The 18,527-nt window shown below is 42.9% G+C and overlaps 2 protein-coding genes across 8 annotated transcripts in view; both read left to right on the top strand.

The window, feature by feature from the left end:
* The window catches only part of LOC124003335 (transcriptional enhancer factor TEF-1-like), a 57,415-nt gene extending 46,677 nt beyond the window's left edge, over window positions 1–10,738 (top strand). For all 7 annotated transcript variants that reach the window (XM_046311515.1, XM_046311506.1, XM_046311497.1 and 4 more), the window contains 8 exons: window positions 2,718–2,852; window positions 2,977–3,023; window positions 5,032–5,093; window positions 5,327–5,451; window positions 6,189–6,362; window positions 7,683–7,823; window positions 9,073–9,225; window positions 9,376–10,738. In XM_046311515.1, the coding sequence (XP_046167471.1) occupies window positions 2,718–2,852; window positions 2,977–3,023; window positions 5,032–5,093; window positions 5,327–5,451; window positions 6,189–6,362; window positions 7,683–7,823; window positions 9,073–9,225; window positions 9,376–9,489 (951 nt within the window). In that variant the 3' untranslated portion in view covers window positions 9,490–10,738. The remainder of the gene's footprint in view (window positions 1–2,717; window positions 2,853–2,976; window positions 3,024–5,031; window positions 5,094–5,326; window positions 5,452–6,188; window positions 6,363–7,682; window positions 7,824–9,072; window positions 9,226–9,375) is intronic.
* Window positions 10,739–15,366: 4,628 nt separating this feature from the next.
* On the top strand, window positions 15,367–17,930 carry LOC123992992 (ras association domain-containing protein 10-like). Its single transcript, XM_046294711.1, has one exon. It carries the CDS (start codon window positions 15,695–15,697, stop codon window positions 17,090–17,092), a length of 1,398 nt encoding a protein of 465 aa, XP_046150667.1. The 5' UTR covers window positions 15,367–15,694; the 3' UTR covers window positions 17,093–17,930.
* The last annotated feature ends 597 nt before the right edge of the window (window positions 17,931–18,527 follow it).

Raw genomic sequence — 18,527 nt, 5'->3', positions numbered from 1 at the left:
TTCTAGTAACAAACACATCTCAACATCAACTGTTCAGAGGAGACTGAGTGAATCAGACCTTCATGGTTGAATTGCTGTAAAGAAACCACTACTAAAGGACACCAATAATAATAAGAGACTTGCTTGGGCCAAGAAACACAAGCAATGGAGAATAGACTGGCGGAAAGCTGTCATCAAGGCAAATGGTGGCTACTTTGAACAATCTCAAATATATTTTGATTGGTTAAACACGGTTTTGGTTACTACATGATTCCATGTGTGTTATTTCATAGTTTTGATGTCTTCACTATTATTCTACAATGTAGAAAATAGTACAAATAAAGAAAAAACCTTGAGGAGGTGTGTCCAAATGTTTGACTGGTACTGTATGTCATGTGTTTGTATCTATCACCAGCAGCAACGGTGTATCCACCATCTCACTGTATCCACTCCATCTCACTGTATCCACTCCATCTCGCTGTATCCACTCCATCTCCCTGTATCCACTCCATCTCACTGTATCCACTCCATTACTCTGTATCCACTCCATCTCCCTGTATCCACTCCATCTCACTGTATCCACTCCATTACTCTGTATCCACTCCATCTCCCTGTATCCACTCCATCTCTCTGTATCCACTCCATCTCGCTGTATCCACTCCATCTCGCTGTATCCACTCCATCTCTCTGTATCCACTCCATCTCTCTGTATCCACTCCATCTCACTGTATCCACCATCTCTCTGTATCCACCATCTCTCTGTATCCACTCCATCTCACTGTATCCACCATCTCTCTGTATCCACTCCATCTCTCTGTATCCACTCCATCTCACTGTATCCACCATCTCTCTGTATCCACCATCTCTCTGTATCCACTCCATCTCTCTGTATCCACCATCTCTCTGTATCCACTCCATCTCTCTGTATCCACTCCATCTCTCTGTATCCACTCCATCTCTCTGTATCCACTCCATCTCTCTGTATCCACTCCATCTCTCTGTATCCACTCCATCTCTCTGTATCCACTCCATCTCTCTGTATCCACTCCAATTCACTGTATCCACTCCATCCCACTGTATCCACTCCATCTCTCTGTATCCACTCCATCTCACTGTATCCACCATCTCTCTGTATCCACTCCATCTCTCTGTATCCACTCCAATTCACTGTATCCACTCCATCCCACTGTATCCACTCCAATTCACTGTATCCACTCCATCCCACTGTATCCACTCCATCTCTCTGTATCCACTCCATTACTCTGTATCCACTCCATCCTACTGTATCCACTCCATTACTCTGTATCCACTCCAATCCACTGTATCCACTCCATCTCTCTGTATCCACTCCATCCCACTGTATCCACTCCATCCACTGTATCCACTCCATTACTCTGTATCCACTGCATCTCTCTGTATCCACTCCATCTCACTGTATCCACTCCATCTCGCTGTATCCACTCCCTCTCACTGTATCCACTCCATCTCACTGTATCCACTCCATCTCGCTGTATCCACTCCATCTTGCTGTATCCACTCCATCTCGCTGTATCCACTCCATCTCTCTGTATCCACTCCATCTTGCTGTATCCACTCCATTTCTCTGTATCCACTCCATCTCTCTGTATCCACTCCATTTCTCTGTATCCACTCCATCTCTCTGTATCCACTCCATCTCGCTGTATCCACTCCCTCTCACTGTATCCACTCCATTTCACTGTATCCACTCCATTTCTCTGTATCCACTCCATTTCTCTGTATCCACTCCATCTTGCTGTATCCACTCCATCTCTCTGTATCCACTCCATCTCTCTGTATCCACTCCATCTCTCTGTATCCACTCCATCTTGCTGTATCCACTCCATCTCTCTGTATCCACTCCATCTCTCTGTATCCACTCCATCTCTCTGTATCCACTCCATCTTGCTGTATCCACTCCATCTCCCTGTATCCACTCCATCTCTCTGTATCCACTCCATCTCTCTGTATCCACTCCATCTCTCTGTATCCACTCCATCTCAGTGTATTGTTTTTGCCAGCATGCTCGTCTTCTTTCACGCAAATGGCAGTGAGGCATTCCATTAACCCATGCTTGCACGAATTCATATGTTGTCCCGTGTGTCTCAGTCGGTAGAACTTAGTGCTTGCAACACCCAAGGTTGTGGGTTCAATTCCCGCTGGGGCCACCCATAAGTAAAATGTATCATGACTGTAAGTCGCTTTGGGGGAGAAAAAAAATGTTTGCTAAATGGTATATATTACATATGCTTTTAAAATTGTACAGAAATGCTAAATGGCAGCATATCAGAGGGTGACACTTAACAGAGAACTCAAGCACCAGAGTGCCCCCCCCTCCCCCCAAAGTTCACTGTACACTAGAATCTTGCCCTGATGTCCTTGTTTGTTTTCATAGAAGACAAACTCTGCCTTTAGAAGATAAATACATGAAATGGTCTGGTATTCAATTACAGGATCAAAAACACCACAATCTGTATTCTGTGTTTTTATTCACCAGTCTGAGAGAGAAGTATGAAGAGCAATAGAAATCTGTACTCTTAATAGTACATTCCTTTCAGGTGTATAGGCGGTCTTGGTGTTCCTGTGGTCTTTTCAGATAATCCATGTCCTCGCCTGCTGGTGTTGTAAAGAGTTCTGTTGTGTGTGTGTGTTTGGCTGTTGTTGCTTGTTGTTTGGCCCACCACTCTCTGGCTGAGTCAATGTGGTTTTTTCTGCTGAAGGACCAGAGTGTGAAAGACAAGGCACTGCAGAGTATGGCCTCCATGTCCTCGGCTCAGATCGTCTCTGCCACCGCCATCCACAACAAGCTTGGCCTCCCAGGCTTCCCAAGACCCACCTTCCCTGGTGCGGCAGGGGTAAGACACCCGTCACTAAACACACATCCCTCGTAACAATTGACAAATATGGCAATTGGCAAATGACTTTAAGTGCGTTGTGCCATCCTGATTGTCTATTCGTTCATCTACTCCTTTTCCCTAGTTTTGGCAGGGTATGATATCCACTGGCCAGCCTGGATCCTCACAAGAGTAAGAAGTCCTAATGCTTGTCTTGTTATTCACAATAGAAGATGATGAAGTAATAAGTAATAACAAATGTGTTAGCTTTTCTAGTCGAGGCTTTTCTAGTCGAGGCTTTTCTAGTCGAGGCTTTTCTAGTCGAGGCTTTTCTAGTCGAGGCTTTTCTAGTCGAGGCTTTTCTAGTCGAGGCTTTTCTAGTCGAGGCTTTTCTAGTCGAGGCTTTTCTAGTCGAGACTTTTCTAGTCGAGGCTTTTCTAGTCGAGGCTTTTCTAGTCGATCGTCAAACATTTCTGTAAAAACCCCAAGTCTCTGTCTGTTGGTAGTAGGTGCAGCCAATTCAGCTGCCCTGCACGCCTGGTAGGCAAACTGTTGCCATTTCATGTGTCTGAAGGTACAAACTCTGCCTTCCCGGTGGCCTGGAGTGGAAATCAAGTGCACTATGCTACCGCTGGCCAATCAGATTGCTGATGACAGAGTCTGCAGTGACGTGGCAGGCATAAAAGAAAGCTACGGCAAAATTGATACTGTGAGATTTCAAAAAGTTTAAAACCACAACTAGAGAGAGAGACTGTCAACAAATACAGCAAAGAGCTGCTGTTTTTATGACTGAGTTTAAGTTCTTACTCAGCAATGTCGACACTTTGTATTCAACACTTTTATAAGCCAGAAAATGAGCATTCTTCCTATTTCCACCCAGCGCGACAACAAGCACTGCAGCAGTAATGAATGAGCAGGAAAGTGTATCTATAGGTTTGCGTTGTTGTTATTGTTGGCGGCTTGGGTCTCTTTTAATATCAAGGAATATTTAACTTTCTCTGTTCATAGGACCAACAACCTGATTTTGTGCATGACGCCGCAATAATGTGGTGTGACTCGAGTTTCTCCATCAGCTGGAAGACGGTGGCCCTTCTTGGTCAGTGTCAGTGGAGGAAAGAGAGAGCAGAGGGATGTTGAGACGGACCCTCAGTCTGCTGCTCTCTCCCTCCGCTGAGACTGACCATCAGATGCAGGCACCGTCAGCCCAGTAAAATATGAAGCAAATGATTTATATGTTGCTCACTCGGCTGTGCCTCACAAATAATACAACCATCTATTCCCGGTGTGATCATATAGCCTACCTCAAATGTTTAAATATTTTTTTTTTTATGTCCCGAACAACACTGCATTGGCATGTAAAATTAAGCAAAGCCAGTATGCGGTGATAATGTATTGGGCCTATAGCATACTACACAACTCTCAATGCTACAGAGCTGTTTTTAATTGGTTAATGTTGCATAGGCTTACATTTTTTTTAAAGTCGTGTAAATAAAAAATCAGAGCGGTAGATCTCGGCATTTTGACTCAGAAAGTGATCTTGACCCAGAAAAAGGTTGGTGACCACTGGTCTAACTGGTATGGAGCCAGATCATTCTTTGTATGATTGCATTACCCAGGTCAACCTCCTGATTCTGTGTTTATTTATTTTATTTTTATTTCACCTTTATTTAACCAGGTAGGCAAGTTGAGAACACGTTCTCATTTACAATTGCGACCTGGCCAAGATAAAGCAAAGCAGTTCGACACATATAACAACACAGAGTTACACATGGAGTAAAACAACATACAGTCAATAATACAGTAGAAAAATACATCTATATACAATGTGAGCAAATGAGGTGAGATAAGGGAGGTAAAGGTAAAAAAAGGCCATGGTGGCAAAGTAAATACAATATAGCAAGTAATAATATAATAATAATATATGCCATTTAGCAGACGCTTTTATCCAAAGCGACTTACAGTCATGTGTGCATACATTCTAAACACTGGAATGGTAGATTTGCAATGGAAGAATGTGCAGAAATAGAAATAAAGTAGAAATAAAAATAATGGGGTGCAAAGGAGCAAAATTTATTAATTAATTAAAGTAGGGAAAGAGGTAGTTGTTTGGGCTAAATTATAGGTGGGCTATGTACAGGTGCAGTAATCTGTGAGCTGCTCTGACAGTTGGTGCTTAAAACTAGTGTCTTTTTGTCTTCAGCGTTAAGCCATTTGCCCAGCAGGCCTACCCCATCCAGACAGCTGTAACGACCACCATCTCAGGTGAGAAACCTTTTACCCTACCCACACTATTTCTATCAGCTCATTTCAATTCCTCTTAGGCCAACGCTCAAAAGGAAACTCCAATGGCACCTATTTACCAGCACATTAATACTGTTACATAGCCAATGCTACTATTGGTATAGCTAATGGCCATAATGATAGTGAGGGGTGCGATGTTAGTGTCGGTAAACGGTGGATAGTGAATTGACGGTGTTATATGTTACCCTGCCCAGCGTACGAGCCTCCCACAGCCCCCGCGCCTACAGCTCCAGCCTGGCAGGGCCGCTCCATCGGGACCACCAAACTCAGACTGGTGGAGTTCTCTGCTTTCCTGGAACAGCAGAGAGACCCTGACTCTGTGAGTACCTGCCCCACTGTATTCCTTTCCACGCACAGTAAAACACGCCGGGGTTGTTTCTCAGACGGCGTCCCAAAGCAGGTCAAACTAGTGCCAATTCCTGAGGTCAACCGTACTGCCTCAAACTGGGGCATGTCTTCACACACACTCACAGACAGAGAAGGTAAAACAAGGACAATAATGCCACAAGCAAAGCAGAATCCCTCCAAATACCAAAGTGATACCTAAGTGACTCTGGAAAATCTATGTTTACCTTGGCACAGCCGATTTGTCATTTTGTCACTATTTCTTAGCTATTGCTTTTTTGCTTGTGTTCTATGACAGCGGACATTTATCTTGGGGTAGTGAGTTATCTGAGACCAGTATTTATACTGCTATGCCTGTGCACATCTGTGACTTTAAAACAACCCTGAAAATAACATCTTCTCTTCTGAAGAGCTTGTCAAATCATACATGATGTGCTAAAATCATTTTGAAATATTCATATATAATTTTGATATGACAACCTTGTCAAGAGAGATTGAGAACTTTTAGAGCCGGTTTCCCAGACATAGATTAACTCTAATTCTGGACTAAAATGCATTCTCAATGGAGATTAACTGTTGAAAACATTTCTTAGTTCAAGACTAGGCTTAATCTGTGTCTGGGGAAACTGGCCCTTCAGGTAATGGAGAAGTCATAAAAGAATGCCAATCGAAGGGATCTATTCAAACCTGTTGTTTTCTCTCTCTCATCAGTACAACAAGCACCTGTTTGCCCACATCGGACAGACTAACTACTCGTACAGCGATGCCCTACTGGAGGCTGTCGACATCCGTCAGATCTACGATAAGTTCCCAGAGAAGAAGGGAGGACTGAAGGAGCTCTTTGGAAAGGGCCCTCACAACTCCTTTTTCCTGGTCAAGTTCTGGGTGAGTTTAATGGCACATTCACACGATGATGTTTTTTAAAAGGCGCATTGTCGGCTGTCCAATGCGCTGCTCTATAACGTGTCTCGAATTGAATCCCGGGCTTTATTGTCCACACAATTTGGCGTCACAAAAAACACGATTTACATCTGAACAAACAACTTTAATGATACGTATATTCAAGTATACGCATCACGAGTGAAGCCGAGGATATGGTTTTGTGTTTGAATGTGTGTGTATGTGCGTTTCCCTAGGGTCTGATGTGGTAGCATTGAGGCTTTGTTTGAACACCTGCCTACCCTCTGACAGGTGTGAGAGATTGGGGCAAACTAAGGAGATTGCAGTAGCTCCCTACCAATGGAGTCTCTGTCTCTCATTTCTCTCTCTAAGTGCAAATATTTACTGGTCCCATTCTCCACGGCTTTACTTACTATTACATCCTATATAGTCTATTGGCTCCCCAAAAAAAGCTTTATTTGATTTACAATGTTACAACTCGAGTATAATGTCATCCTCAGCTCTCTGTTTCCTCTGTTTGTTACATACATGCTGGTTCTCTATGAGCTTTGAGATACTCAGTCACATCCCTTTTATTTTGTTCAACACAAAGATAGTTTCATGATCTACAACTAATAGGTTTTAAGACTTGACCATATTAGTTCACGTCCACATGAATTCAATTCAAAATTCAAATGGGAAACGCAAACAAGACGGTGAGTCTCTCTTCAGACATTAGTGAAGAGCCACTGCGTCTGAATTTCAAACATGGACACTCACCCTCTAAACAATCGCCCTCCTCTGATCATTACAGGCCTTAATAACCAGCTGACTTAATGAAGGAGCTATTTATTCCTTTGTTCACACGATGAACTCAGTGTTCTCTGAAAACAGACTGTCCCCTTCAGAGGACTCTTATTAAATAGTTTATTTTTACATCCATTCAGGCCATTTCTCATATCTGCCTTGTGCCATTTGGATATTTCTAAAGCCTCTTTCCGCCTCATTTGAGATGCAGAAGCACAAGATTATTGTACAACAGTGTTTACCGGTAGATAGCCACTCAACTCATTCTCGGCATACAGACATGCCAAATAATATAATTGCAAGTATTGTCATGAGCCACTGGAGGGCCTCGCTGCCTTAGTAACCTTTACATCGAGATGCTTTCCTCAAGTTAATCTTGAAATTTTAAAGAAAATCCCTTTTTGATTTAAAAATGTTCAGCATGTGTTGTAAACATTTAGCTCATTGTTTTAGCCGTTGTTAGTCAACATTTGCTTGACCATGTAGTTAAACCTCTGCTGTTATGTTGTCCCGATGCAGGCTGATCTGAACTGTAACATCCAGGATGACTCTGGGGCCTTCTACGGTGTGACGAGCCAGTATGAGAGCTCTGAGAACATGACCATCACCTGCTCCACCAAGGTGTGCTCCTTCGGCAAGCAGGTTGTTGAGAAGGTGGAGGTGAGTCCTAGTCCTGCACACACCACTGCGTGCTCGGTGGAGAAGCAACTATAAAACGACACAAATGACTCACAATTACCTACTTTTATATTTGTGTGTTACTCACAATTGCATACATGAGTGTTTTAACACCTATTTTATTGTGGTGGACATGGTTTCCTCCTCATTTATACAGTGGGTGGGTCTAATCCTGAATGCTGATTGGTTAAAATGGCAATTTAATCTGTTCCATCTGACTGCATATTCCACTGTCTCATCAGCCCAGCCAGGCAATTTATAAACTTAATCTCCACTATAAAAAGCATCTAGACATTTTTCCCACATTTATTTTAGACTAACATTTACTTTTCAACAGCAGAGATTTGTGTAAACCTTGCTGTCTGTCTCTCTGACATTTGCAACATTGTTTCAATATTAAAATTGGATCTCCAGCTGTCCCATAGTAATGAACGTGTCAGGAGTCGGGATGAGACAGACAGGCAGGTAGCTTTTCTCAGCCAGTTGAAATCATGAGTCGTTATCATTTTTATTGATATATACAAAGAACTATCAATAGAAAACAGGTCAAACGAAACTAAGTGCAGCTAGTTTGCAGTCTTTCCAGCTTCAGTTTTAAGTGATTGTTGACTAGCTCCTCTGAACAACAGTGTCCTGACGAGAGAGCACATTTTCTACCTCAGGTGAAATCGTTAGCTCATTGTTATGGATGTATCCAAATAAATGTCACTAGAAAACAACTTAAACAAATACAAATGCAGCTACTTTGTTGTTATTCTGGCTGCACTGTTTGACGTGACTGTAAGTTAGCTGTAGTTGGCTAGCAAGCAAGAGATAAGAACGTTGCCAGCCAGAATGGCAAAATAACATTTAGAACGAACGACTGGATCGCATCCACAGATACAGAATAAAAATATTTAATGACTGGGTCGCATCTCTGGCAACCGAACCGACCAGCCGGCTTGGGTAGCAACCCTAGATTTGTGTCGGGACTATATCATGTAGAAGGATGAAATATAATGAATCAATTCAGCAAAGTAACCTTTTTTTGTTGGTAACCCGTTGATTAACAGTGATAATGCCCGAGAAGCCGGTGTTTGGAGGATATATTGGCACGGTTTGCCGGCCCTCGACGACACCCGTGCCAATATATCCTCCAAACACCGGCTTCTCGGGCATTATCACTTAATTGTTTTCTTGTGAAAAGCTGCACTCAGTGATCTCTCTCTCTCCCTCTCTTCCTCCCCCTCAGACGGAATATGCTCGCTTCGAGAACGGACGCTTTGTCTACAGGATAAGCCGCTCCCCCATGTGTGAATACATGATCAACTTCATCCACAAACTCAAACACCTGCCTGAGAAATACATGATGAACAGTGTCCTGGAGAACTTCACCATCCTATTGGTAAGGATGTCCTACTCAGTCATCCATCTGTTTGTATACTTATAACATGTGTGCGTCTGGCTGTCTTGTCTGTCTTTCTTTCTGCGCATGTGTGTGTTTCCGTGTATTTTGTCTTACGTGTCTCACATTGCATTTCTCTTGTGTTTTCAGGTGGTGACCAACAGAGAGACACAGGAGACGCTGCTGTGCATGGCGTGTGTGTTTGAGGTGTCGAACAGCGACCACGGAGCACAACATCACATCTACCGGCTAGTCAAGGAATAAGAGACTGTGGCCTAGATTTCAATCGGATCGAACGTTAACCGACATCCGCATAGCAGATGTTTTGGCGGTGTTGGAGGTGTAACTGCGGAATGAGCTGAAATATCGGTGAGCGGCTGCTCTTGTGTGACAGCAACCCTCCCTTCCTTAATATCCCTACCGCGTTAGGAGTTCAAGGAAGTGTAGACTCTATCGATGTTAGAAGTAATGACTTTCAAATGTCAAACCGTAGATGTTAGGCTAATCGCATGTTTTCATGTTCATTTGGATGGGGGGGGATTTATAGCTTATCAGTCTAATTTGACTTGTAACGTTGCTGAATGAACTTCCAACGCGGCTGTATGGGATTTGTCAGATTATAGTCGGGTGTGATTTCATTTCATCCAATGGCGGTGTCCGCAATAAAATAACGCAACGAGCCGCTTGTGGATTGGACAGCTCTCTGCAGTTCCACCTCCTGACACCGCCAAAACAACCGCTATGTGAATGTCAATCTGATTGAATCTAGCCCTGACACTCAGTGTGAACATGCTTCATTCAGAACTGGGACAAACTATCACTTAGATCTCGCTAACCTGAAGGACATGTAGCTTATGAAGGATGGAAGGAAGACATTGAAGGACAGACCCTGAGTATTGTCAGGGTTGTGGGGGAGGACACAAGGCAACCCCCCAGTGAAACACGCCTTCAGAATGACTTACTTGACAACCGTATGGAAAGTGGCTGTGCCTCTACACAAATCCCACCCACAATGTCCTTTGGTTACATTGTGGGTGAAGTCTATCACGGATAATATTATCATTATATTTTTGTCTTTTTAATGTATATTTGTATGAGTGCAGCTGTCAATCTGTGGTATAGTTGTGTAATGTGCCATTTTTCCAGACTAGTTCAGGTCTGTAGTGTAGAAAGTGTACATATGAAGGGGCATTGCGTAACATAGGGAGATGTTCTGTGGATTACATTTGGAAACTACTCTGTTTCCAGCTTTTTATACTGTAGTCATCACCAATGTCAACCAATTACAGATCATAATAGCCTTTCTTAATTAGATAAATAGAAAAACTATACAAACAGTTACTACATACACTATATATACAAACGTACGTGGACACCCCATCAAATTAGTGGTAGGCCACACAAGCTCACAGAACTGGACCGCCGAGTGCTGAAGCACGTAGCTCGTAACAATTGTCTGTCCTCGGTTGCAACACTCACTACTGAGTTCCAAACTGCCTCTGGAAGCAACGTCAGCACAATAACTGTTCATAGGGAGCTTCATGAAATGGGTTTCCATGGCCGAGCAGCCGCACACAAGCCTAAGATCACCATGTGCAATGTCTACCGTCAGCTGGAGTGGTGTAAAGCTCGCCGCCATTTGACCATGGAGCAGTGGAAACTCCTTCTCTGGTGTGATGAATTATGCTTCACCTTCTGGCAGTCCAACGGATGAATCTGGGTTTGGCGGTTGGCAGGAGAACGATACCTGCCCCAATGTATAGTGCCAACTGTAAAGTTTGGTTGGTGGAGGTGGAATAGTGGTCTGGGCTGTTATTCCTGGTTTGGGCTAGGCCCCTTAGTTCCAGTGAAGGGAAATATTAATGCTGCAGCATGCAATGACATTCTAGAGTTCTAGACGATTCTGTGCTTCCAACTTTGTGGCAACAGTTTGGGAATGGCCTTTTCCCGTTTCAGCATGACAATGCCCCCGGTCATAAAGCGAGGCCCATACAGATTTTTTTTGTTGAGATTGGTGTGGAAAAACTTGACTGGCCTGCAAAGAGCCTTGACCTCAACCCCATCGAACACCTTTAGGATGAATTGGAACGCCTACTGAGAGCCAGGTCTAATTTCCCAACATCAGTGCCCGACCTCACTAATGCCCTTGTGGCTGAATGGAAGAAAGTCCCTGTAGCAATGTTCCAACATCTAGTGGAAAGCCTTCCCAGAAGAGTGGAGCAAAGAAGGGGCCAACTCCATATTAATGCCCGTGATTTTGGAATGAGATGTTCAACGAGCAGGTGTCCACATACTTTTGGTCATGTAGTGTACATGTAGCTTTGTGAACATCACTATCACACAAACATTTTCCAAAGAAAAAATATGTAGGTTTTACATTTTGTACATTTTGGATAACAACGCAAATACTAAACTATAATGAAGACCAGTAATAGTTATAATTCCAGGGACACTTTGAAACTATAAATAAAATATATGATGATTCAGGTACCACTTTGCAGCACAGCTCTCTCATATCTGCATCATATCTCCTGTGCCCAACTAAAAATAAACCTGTATTGTTAGGTATTACTGCACTGTTGGAGCTAGGAACATAAGCATTTCGCTACACCCCCGATAACATCTGCAAGATATGTGTATGCGACCAATAAAACGTGATTTTATTCGAAGAGGAAAAGCACTGTGAGAACACAGCAAGACAATGTGTACAGATCAGAGATTCCTCCTATGTTCTATTTTCTCTGAGCTGCTAAGGTTTTAGCCTGTATGACAATGAAGCAAAGAAATCATAGAATACACATATTGAACATTCAAAATGGACACTCTACTACCGTCGTTACCCATCCCAAAGCACTTAGTTCCTCTGTATGGTTATTGCAGGGTGGAGTAAACTTGTTGAATGAACCTGCTCTTTTTAGTGACTGAGGAACACAGAAGTCAAAAACGCTCCCATATATTAATCTGTGTTTCCCCGGTTCTGAATGCTAATTCAGCCTTATTTTGCTTGTCAATCGGTGACCTACGCTATTGGGCACATTAACCGTGGTGGTAGGGAATGGGATCCTTACAGATACTGTATCTCCACCACTCAAGCTGTGAGATCTTTCCTGAGCTGGAGGACAGCCTTGTAATCTCCATACATCCCAGTGTTATGTGTACAGTGCCTTAGTGAGTAACTTTCCACCAATGGCCCAATGGTTTGCTTGGATCGAAAAATACATAACATTTTGTGACGCGTCATGTCGGCCATTATAAATACACGGTTAACTATTAGTGGTTCTACATGTGCACCTATTTCACCGTGTTGTACAAAATAACTGGTAAATCATACGAAGATTATTACAATGAACAAGATCCGTGTGTAATAGCAGTAATAACTTTGCCTTGCCTTTCAAAAACCAAAAAAACTGGAGACATTTCAGACGTGCAATTGTCCCTTGCACTGTAGCATAAAGTGCCTTTGGTCGTGACTTTCCAGTGAAGAAAAGGTTTAAAAGAAGCTAAACCAAAAAGCCTACGTAAATGGTGGAAGAGATCACCAGAATGCCTTTTCCAATGCATGTCCCTGTAGAACTGTATTCATTACCACATCAATTTGACTATTGCTGGGCGGCAGGTAGCCCCGCTGTTAGAGCATTGGACCAGTAACTGGAAGGTCGCTAGTTAAAATCCCTGAGCTGACAAGGTGAAAAAAATCTGTCAATTAACCCTACTTGCTCCGGGGTCGCCGTTGATAATGGCAGCCCCATGGCCGTGACCCCACTCTCCGAGGGTGTCTCGGGGAGTTGGGATAATGGAGAAAAAAACAACAACACATTTCCAATTCACACGTGCGTATGATCCACACTTTACAGTTTAGTCATTTAGCAGACGCTCTCATCCAGAGCGACTTACAGTTATTGAGTTCATTTTAAGATAGCTAGGTGGGACAACCACATTTCTCAGTCATAGTAAGTACATTCTTCCTCAATAAGGGAGTCAAGTGCGAGTGTTCGTGTACTTGTACGTGTCAAACAGGACATGTATAAGAACCCACCCAATTATGATTATTATTTGGGAAACGATTGTTCCCTTAGATGCATGTTCAGTTCACAGTGAATCTCCCTGTGGAGGTTTATAGCATCATTGTCACAGTAGATCAATTGTGTTATCACGATATTGTATGCACACTAACTTATTCAAGTCCAGAAAACACAATGCAGTATAGTTGTATGTTACACTGTGAGTAAAGACAATGGATCCGGGTTTATGTCATGTTTGGAAGACCTTTGACCTGTTTTCTAACTTAGTAATAATTGTTACTAGATCCTGGGGTGTCCACCATCACAGTAGTTTCTGTTTGAATGTGCTGTATGTAGGCTATACTTTACAATGCTTTTGTGATGACTCCAGTTTAACCAGAGACAAGCCTGTTGGTTTCACGGCTGGGCTCTGTGTCTCTGTTCTGTCAACCTGGAATATAGATTTCACACTTAAGTCTTTTGAAGGTATTATTTTAAACGGGCACAAGGAGATTTTTTGAGATCAGCAGCAAAGCTCTGGGGCCATGCGCTCTTTGTCTATCGGTACTGGTAACTTCCGTCTATTGTTTTCAACATTGGCTTTCATTTTTCTCGGTTTGGATGGCATCCTTAGAGCATTGCGTGCAGATAATACATGTTTAAAAAGGTGATTTGTATAAAGAAGAATGTATTCTGAGATGTCCTGGTACACATGTTTAATGTTATCTTTAATTTTCTTAAAGATTGTGAATTCTTTCAGACAAGAATATAAAAAGAGAAACTGACAATATGTGTGTTGTTACTGCAGGGTCTGGTCTTTGCTTTGTAACCTTTTCTTCATTGCTAAAGTGTTAGATATTTTATAGCTTTCTAGAAACTTTATATGCATATAATACCCAATAAAACTAAATGGTCAATTCTGTTTCTGATTTGACGATGAATCATAATATCTCACAAACATCAATGAATTTCTCTCAAATGAAGTATTTGCATTTCTTTACTAGCCCACCTTTGATATATCTGTAACGATACAATACTCTTAATGCACAACAGGGGGAGCTATATCCAAAAGAACCAGGCCTCGCGAGCAGTGATACTGTGCAACGGTTCACCCACATGAGAGTAAATATTAACTTGAATGATTTTTTCCTTGAGCCCGGATATGGCAATTCTCTTTGAATACATCTCCTGGCCATGTTGATGTTGGAGTATAACCTGCCTGACATTATTATAGCCTCCAGCCTGGGGTGTTATGTAGTATTTGGTGTATCAGGTAGCATCGAGGTTAGAGTGTTGGGCCAGCATCCGAAAGGTTGACGTACCGGAGCCGACAAGGTGAAAAAATATATAATATGTCACAGTGCCCTAGAGCAAGGCTCTAGTTGCTCCAGGGGTGCTGAACAATGACAAATATAAGCCCCCCTCCCCCATAGGTATTATTATTATTTCAGCAACAAACTTGGCCTGTCATCCACTGTCAGGGTCAGAGGAAGATAAACCAGGCTGGACCAATGACAACCTGTGATTCTGGACAGATCATTAACATATTACACCACTACAACAATCTCCATGCACCAATAGACCTCTGCAATAATCACAGATAAACAATTGTTTTGTTTTATGAAAATATGGTCTTAGTTCACATTCACATGACTTTCGGGTGAGTGGTTTGGTTAGCAGGGTCAGTTTGGCCTAAAGACTGTAGACAAGTGGGATGAATGGTAAGTGTGCTACGTGTTATTGAGGGCAGAGAACTTATATTCTGAGCAGCTCCATGAATAGTTGTATTTTTTTTGGTTTTTGCTTGTTTAGTTTCTATAGAATACCGATCAGAAGTAATGAAGATGTGAAATAATGGAGTGAAACAAGGGGGCCCCTGACTGACCCTTGCCTGAATTAATTTAATATGACATATATAACACTCCATTTAAAATGTGTTCACCTTTTAATCTTTCAGGTCAGAATGATGGTATTTTTGAACAAAGTACAGTAAGCAAATTGGTGCGTAAAATTTGCACAAAGTGAGCGGGTAATGTTACATACAAAAACGTGTGGAGTGTGGCGATCAACAGACAATGGAGAGTCCCGTTGCGAGCGGGGGGCGTATACTTTAGTGTTTGCATAGAAATGTACACACAGCCGTGCGTGCCGACCGAGAGGAAGGACGTCCGTTCCTCCTCTGCGCACAGTGTTCCAAAAGGAAGTCTGCGGGGATAATGTAATGCCCCCTGCTGAACAACTTCCCAGCGTGCCTCTTGAGTCTGCAACGGGAATAATCCTACATAGAGGGAAGTACTGAGCTGATTATTTCATGAGAATGATGACATGCCTACATAAGAATAAGGACAGCTCCAAACGAAGGTGTGTGAAACACTTTTCTCTTAACGCCTGAAAACAGGGACCGAGGAGTCGAGAGGGGAGCAGAAACTTTGATAAGCAATTCGGTTGGAGTTTGTTTTCTTCCCAGTATGGAGCAGGAAGAATGCAAGGTATCAGTATGGGTCTGCCGGGAGGAGAAGCTGGTCTCGGGGCTGTCCAAACGCACCACCTGCGCGGATGTTGTAAAAGTTCTACTGGAGGACCACAACTTGCCACAAGGTGCGTCAGCGGCGATGCAGTCTGGGACCCCCCAGTCTTACTGCATTGTGGAGAAATGGAGAGGCTTTGAGAGGATGTTACCCAATAAAACCAAAATCCTGCGTCTCTGGAGCGCCTGGGGAGACGAGCAGGAAAACGTGAGGTTTGTGTTGGTGAAGAATGAGGCATCGTTACCGAACAACGGACCCAGGAGCGCCGAGGCGCGAGTCGTTCAGAGCAAAGACAATCCGTGCGTATTCAAGGGAGCAGCCAAGACCACAATGGCTTTCTCGCAAGAAAAGCAGCGGAGGATTGTTAGAAAAGCTTTTAGAAAGTTGGACAAAATTAACAAAAAGAGAGAAGAGACTTTTCCCAAGGATAAATCCTCAGTGGAGAAATTGGAAACGTTTGTGCACTTGGTTATCTCGCAAGATCACACCATCCGCCAGCAGATCCAAAGGATCAAAGAGTTGGATAGGGATATAGAGATGTATGAGGCAAAAGTGCACTTTGACAGAATTAAGAGACATGGTATCAATTATGTGCAGGACACATACATGGAGGAATCGAGCGTGGAGGCTGATCCAATAGAGGACGTTCCACGTTCAGCGGAGGCTATTGCGCAGTTTGAGGAGTACGCTCTTAGGTGCGAGGAGGTCCTGCGACTTCAGGAGGAGTTGACAGAGCGCGAGGCTCTCGTGGAATGCATCACAGGTGAAATTCAGGAGGAGCTAAACCAAAGGTGGATGAAAAGACGGCAAGATGAGCTGTCGGGCAAAGACACAGAACGTTTTGGGGAGTCTGTGGACATCCCCGTAGCTGCAGTGGCTCCACAGCCGGCAGCACAGTCAGGCGCCGCCGCCCCAGAGCCAGATGTGAACAGTCTATCACAGAACGACTTGGTTTTAGAGGGGAAGATAATCAAATCAAAGCTGGATACCAGTTTATATATTGGTCTTCGTTTAAACACGGATTTAGAGGCTGTTAAGGGTGATTTGGACTTAAGCCAGGAGCTATGGGACGCGAAAGAAAAAGAACTAACGGATTTGCTCGCAAAAATGCACTCTATGAATTTAAATAAGGAAAAGTTACCCGAGGCTGATAAAGAACACTCTGGTATCACTGAAACTGACATGTTGCCTTCCTTGGAGAAGAGCAGTGGGTGGGTGGAGCAGACCAGAGGTCTGTCCAAGACCTGCGACATGAACGACGAAGATTCAGACACGGGGCTGAGCTCCATGCATAGCCAGGACTCTGACAATACACCTGTGTGTGAATCACTGGTGTAGCCAACTCTTTATTGAACTGTTGAAAATATGCAACGCAAACTCAGGGACAGTGGAATTCTCTACACTAAACAATATGTTTCTCCGTTTCCTTCAAAAGGATTCAGCATGGACACCGTACATATATGATAGTCAACTCACTCCACAATAGCTTGTCTTTAAATAGGCCACTCTCAGATATTCAGCCAGCATAGACAAGCAATAGAATTTACGATCATATTATGCCAATTGTGCTGAAATCCTGACAAAAGTTGTGGAAAGTTGCTATGCTGTTTCTGTGTCACAAGTACTATTTATCAGAAAGTGTTTAGAATTAGTGAAAACAACAACTGCATTGAACTGCAAAGACCCACATCACTATGAACATTCAACTAATAAACATACAGGTTACTGTGGAAATAAAGTATTAACCAATATTGATCTGTTTGATTTAGTACATGCATAAGTAGGACACATGATTTAAGAGTTGGCTATGCAAATCACACATTTCATTTGCATTGGAATTAGTCCTACCTCACGAGAAAGTCAAAAATGGTAGATAGATGTTTTCCATCCTTTGGGGGTGTGTGATGTGTGTGTGTCATGTTCTGCTGTTTTTAATTGGAGTCTGTGGAGTAGCAGAGCATGAACTTCTGCAGTAATGATGATTAGTGTAAATGCATACCTTTTTACTAAACTGTTTCACTAACAGAGCAAACTGTTCACTATTAACCAAGCGAGGGAATTCCAGACATTTTCACTGTTATGTTTGTCATTTTCATTCCAAACTTTTCACTGTACTCTGAAGTGGGTGTTCAAAAAGTTGGATAGATGCCAGTGCATTAAACTGCAACTCTATTCATTTACATCTGGAGGCCGTATCTGCTGGCCATCTTTAGGCCTACAGATTTCTGTTGTTGTTTTTGTAACACTATCTGCCTAGGAGAGCCAGGCTCAAACCTGCCGAGATGTAGCGTTTCCCAGAGGGTAACTTCTAGAAATATCAAAAGACATTCTCCAGAGGGAGGTTTTTGTTCATTGATCATGTTGTTTCAGCATGACTAACCTTTCATAGTCAGATGCCAGTCTGCTGATGCAAATCCAATGCAAATTGGCCAGACTAGCTGCCACCTTACCCAGTAATTGTTTAATTAATCCGTGTAGTTGATCCTCACTTTCTCTCCGGTTGCTTGACAGCTTGATACCAATACCCTATTGATACCAATACCCTATTCAGTTACAGTACAATTTGTTGTGCCAATCAACCTCATGGATCGGTAGTTCTCAGCATGGTTTATATCAGGACAACCACTTGAGAGCTCTAATCTCATCAGTTTATCAGGAGCCAGTACAAGTAATAGAAACTGCAGTGTATATGAACGCTGGGAAAGCTAAGACAGACAACATACAACAACCCAAAGTCAAAACCCAGACTGTTTCTGTTTATGCAACCCAGTCT

The sequence above is a fragment of the Oncorhynchus gorbuscha genome, linkage group LG02 (assembly GCF_021184085.1).
Source record: "Oncorhynchus gorbuscha isolate QuinsamMale2020 ecotype Even-year linkage group LG02, OgorEven_v1.0, whole genome shotgun sequence".
In the NCBI taxonomy this organism is placed as follows: Eukaryota; Metazoa; Chordata; class Actinopteri; order Salmoniformes; family Salmonidae; genus Oncorhynchus; species Oncorhynchus gorbuscha.
This window is presented reverse-complemented; position numbering and strand designations above follow the sequence as displayed.